This window comes from Hipposideros armiger, unplaced genomic scaffold, assembly GCF_001890085.2.
Source record: "Hipposideros armiger isolate ML-2016 unplaced genomic scaffold, ASM189008v1 scaffold_94, whole genome shotgun sequence".
NCBI classification, from domain to species: Eukaryota; Metazoa; Chordata; class Mammalia; order Chiroptera; family Hipposideridae; genus Hipposideros; species Hipposideros armiger.
In genome coordinates, this window is record NW_017731444.1 from 2,879,841 (window position 1) to 2,884,745 (window position 4,905).

The 4,905-nt window shown below is 38.5% G+C and overlaps 1 protein-coding gene across 1 annotated transcript in view; it reads right to left on the reverse strand.

Annotated features, from left to right (window-relative positions):
- Positions 1–3,378: 3,378 nt before the first annotated feature.
- The window catches only part of LOC109384375 (beta-defensin 127-like), an 8,331-nt gene continuing 6,804 nt past the window's right edge, over positions 3,379–4,905 (reverse strand). The window contains exon 2 of the mRNA XM_019645685.1: positions 3,379–3,632. Within this exon, the coding sequence (XP_019501230.1) occupies positions 3,379–3,632 (254 nt within the window). The remainder of the gene's footprint in view (positions 3,633–4,905) is intronic.

A 4,905-nucleotide genomic window follows, 5' to 3' on the forward strand; every position in this document is an offset into this window, starting at 1 on the left:
CTCCTCTCACCTGGCCCATTGCAATAACCTTTGCTCTTTCTCTCCATATCTACTCCCAGTTTCAATACATTTTATGCACTCAGGACAGAGTGATTAAAAAGTACAGACCTGATCACATTATTCCCTGCTTAAAATATTTAATGGCCTCCCATTCCTCTTTAGTTAAAGATCAAAATCTTTAACATAGTCTCTTAGGCCTAATAACTCGAATTGGTCTTGCCCACCTCTCCAACATAATTTTTTTCTCCTGTTCTCTGCCCATGAGCCCTGTTTCTTCGAAAATGCAATATTCCTCCTACCTCAGGGCCTTGGCATAAGATATTTTCTTTGTATTGAATTCTTTTTCTATATCCCTTCCCCACAGATTCCCTTTTGACAAAACCACCTCTATTCATTATTTAGCTTTAGTTCATCTTCCATTTATTTGGTCAGTTCAAGCATGTATTAATTGTCTTTAACTAGTAGCAAGCAAGAGAGAGTTTGGGTAGTCAGTTACTGGGTAGACTTTTTGAAGCAAAGAAAACATTAATAGCAATCAGCATTGCATTACTGGAAGATACGATGAGTGGACTGTGGCAAAATACAAATAGATTATTAAAATTTCTCATAACTAATAATTTTATAAGTCATTATATGATTTCCTTCCAACTGAGCTATATTAAATTCCCCATTCTTACTGAGAAGTGTTTCCTAATGATTGCTATCCTGGTCAGATTCAACAAATTTTTGTCCACTTTTTTCCTTTTTCAAAATTCCAGTCTTGTATCCTGTTCAAAAGTTTTACCTTCCCTTGTGTAGGTTAGAACCGTGACTCTAGAGGCTTGAAATGGAGGAAGGGACACCTTCTGACACCTTCTGACTTTCCCTCTAAGACTGCCTCACGTGGTTGTTGTTTTATAACTCTCCTTGTGCACAAGATCACACACACTCAAGAGAACTTGGACATGTTCACTGACACACACATATGCCTACTTCAGCCCCCTCTCCTGACTACATCCTACGAGTCTTATGAGGTCGCTTTTGTCATCCACTCACTGCTTTCTGAGGCTTGACTCCTAACATCCCATCCAGGCTTGGAACCTAATGTGATTGCTTCACCTGGGGCTGGGGATGAAGGAGGGGTGTGTACACTGCCCACAAGATGTGAATCCCATCCATGTTGTAAATGGCAACATTTCATCTTTTCTTATGGCAGAGTAGTATTCCAGTGTGAATACGAGGTCAGATAATTAAGTTCGTGAACTCATCCTAGAATAAAGTGCTACATACCTCATTGCTGAATATCACTATGGTCACCTTCGAAGTACTCTCCTTAGGAAGCTATACACTGACACCAGTGCCCAGTCCACCATTCAAAGCAATTTTGGAACTCTTTTTCTGGAATGGCCATCAGAGCTGTTGTTGTATTACCCTTGACGTCCTGAAAGTCATCAAAGTGTCTTCCTTTCAATATTTCCTTTATCTTTGGGTAGAGAAAGAAGTCATTGGGGGCCAGATAAGTGCGTAGGGAGGGTGTTCCAATACAGTTATTTGTTTACTGGCTAAAAACTGCCTCACAGAGAGTGCTGTGTGAGCTGGTGCATTGTTGTGATACAAGAGCCATGAATTGTTGGCAAAAAGTTCAGGTCGTCTAACTTTTTCACACAGCCTTTTCAGCACTTCCAAATAGTAAACTTGGTTAACTGTTTGTCCAGTTGCTACAAATTTGTAATGAATAATCCCTGATATCAAAAAAGGTTAGCAACATCGTTGCAACAAGTTCGCAAACTTAATTGTCAGACCTGACCTCGTATATACCACATCTTCTTTATCTAATTATCTGTCAAAGGACACTTTGGTTATTTTCATGTCTTGGCCACTGTAAATAAAATGCAGTTATCATGCTGAGTGAAATAAGTCAGGCAGAAGAAGTCAAGAACCATGCGACTTCACTCATATGTGGGATATAAAACCAAAAGCACCAAAGAAACAAGACAAAGAAACAAAAACTCATATACACAGACAATAGTTTAGTGGTTACCAGAGGGTAAAGGGGAGAGGGGAGTGGTAGAAGAGGGTAAAGGGGGTCAAATATATGGTGATGGAAGGAGAACTGACTCTGGGTGGTGAGCACAAAATGTGATATATGAGTATAGATGTATTACAGAATTGTATACTTGAAACTGAAGTAATTTTACTAACCATTGTCACCCCAATAAATTTAATTTAAAAAAGGAAGAAAATAAAGATATAGCTCATTTCTTTTTAAGGTTAAATAACTTCCCATTGTATGGAGGCACCACAGTTTATTTATCCATTCACCTACTGAGGGACATCTTGGTTGCTTTCGAGTTTTGGCATTTATGAATAAAGCTGCTCTAAACATCTGTGTGCATGTTTTCACGTGGACAGTTTTCAGCTCGTCTGGGTAAATACCAAAGACTGCAATTGCTGGATTGTATGGTAAAAGTGTGTTTATTTTTATAAGAAACTGCCAAACTGTCTTCCAAAGTGACTGTACCGTTTTGCATCTCCCCCAGCAATGAATGAAAGTTCCTGCTGCTCCACATCCTTGCCAGCATTTGGTGTTGTCAGTATTTTGGCCATTCTAATATTGCAATTCAAACCAATTCCTAGGTACTTTACATTTTCTCCAAACTCCAAAGGGCCCCAGTCACCACAAGGATGCATTATGTACTATTGGTAACTCATAAAACAACAGCAACAACAACAAGAAAGATGTTTCTCTGTCTTGGAGTTATATATTCATGCCTGCTGCCTCCACCTTATATAGTGAGCTCCATAATAGTGGAATCCTATTCATCTCTATCTTCTCAGCTTACTGCTTTTACATAGGAACTAGAGAAATTAGACTTCCCGTAGCTCAACTTTGGATATTTTATTCTTAAACCAAACAAAGTGTATGCATATTTTTCTGAAATGTCCTGTCGTTTCTAATTTCCTTTCACTTGATGATTTCATTCTGTTCACTCAAATCACCTTCTCTACTAACAGTCACCTGTTGAAATCTGACACATTTCACAAGGCACCACTTTAAACTCACTCACGAATTTCCCCTGAATACTGGCTTCTTCACCTTTCCCTCTCCTGAATTATATGTCTACTCCCTTGAGTTTCTTGTTCCATTCTTACATTATTATAGATTGTTTTAGTGCACTGGTTATATCCCCTTTTCAAGGGGGGAGGTTCTGAATTATTCTTATTAATTTATTAACTTGGTATATTGAGCTCAATCTCTGGTTAAAGAACAAATGAGTCAGAAAACTTGCAATGAGCTTTATTAGAGTTTGCTTTAAGGTCTTCTGGGGATTAAGAATCTCTTCACCTTAGTGTACTGGAATAGTTTAAGAAATAAATGAATGGAAAATTGTACTTGATTTACGTAGAATTTGTCTTGGGGGTTAAATAACTTCCTGTATTTGTATCATAATCTTGAGGGAAAGTCACTGCATATGTCATTGGCTTTGGACGAGGTGGCTTTGTAATTTTTTTACGTGCTTCCAGTTCCGCGATACTCAGGCAACAATACCTCCCATTTTCACATAGTACTTCACGTATTTCGCTTACTTTGCATATTTTCCTGCAGTGTCCTTGTATGTATTCACCCCAACATTTCTTAAGTTGTTCAGTTGCTGTGCACATAAAGAACAATAGGCCAAGGTTAGTGCTTGAGACTGAAAGGCAACTTTGGACATAGAGGATATTTGTGGGGATTAGGCGTATAGGACATCCACGAGACGCATACCCATAACATCCTGTGGAGGATGCCCTAAGAAGGTAAACCACAGCATTTACGTGTAGCTGATCGCTCACATTTAGTTGCTCCAAGGTTTTGGGCTTCCAGCCAACATCTGATGGACTCCACCGAGAGCATCAGATGCTGTTTCGGAAAATAAATGAGCTGAATCCTTGACTTCAGGCTATGGCACTACGCTCCATCTGGGAACCTCAGCAAATCTGCCTCCATTTGAATGTTCCCAGGGTACTACTTTTTTTTTTTAAACCACTGCCCCACCTCTAATACCCAGAGAATAATAATTTTGTTTTTTTACTATGTATGCATGTCTGAGTCAAACTATGCTCTTGGGTTCTTACTCACTACCATGGTCAAGAATGGCTTTCTTGTCCAGTCAGGTATTTTCTATCCTCAATAATCTTCCTTTCCTGTTAACTCTTAGCACTGTACATTTTTGCCAATGCATATCTTCCTTTGGCTTCTATTTATCACAATTGTCTTAGACTTGTTTTGTCCCTGTATGACTCCTCATTCTCCTTCCGTCTCCAGAGGCAAGGATTCCTCCAATGTTCAGCCCCAGACCTTTGCTCATCTTGATATACATGCTTTTCTTTAGTGATCCTAAATACTTTCAATGACCTAAGAGTTAGGATATTCAGATTTTGGCCTCAGGGCTAGTACAATCTCCTGGAAAATATCCCAGAGAATGAAGACTGAGAACAAAGATGATCCCTCCAACCCCAGGTTCTAGAATTCCTTTGATTTTTAGGAGTTTAGGGAGCCAGGGACAAACCATTATTATTCCTGCAATAAGAGACAAATGTAAGATATCTGGTTTTAAAAAACGAAAAAAAGCCATAATTTTTAAGTTTTGAGTATGTGCCAAGCCCTTAAATGTTTCACAAATGTTGTATCATTTAATGAAGCCCCTATGAGCCAGGTGTCATTATTTCCATAAATGAAGAAACTGAGATTCAGGGAGTCTTCACCATTTATTCAAAGTTGACAAACTAGTAGTAGACATTGAAGGCATGTTTCTCAAACCTGCCTCAAAAGTCTGGGCTTCTTTCACTATTCACACACTGTAGTGTAACATATATTAGTCTATAACATATATAAATATATTAGTCTATTATATAATATGCATTAGTTTATTATATATAATATAT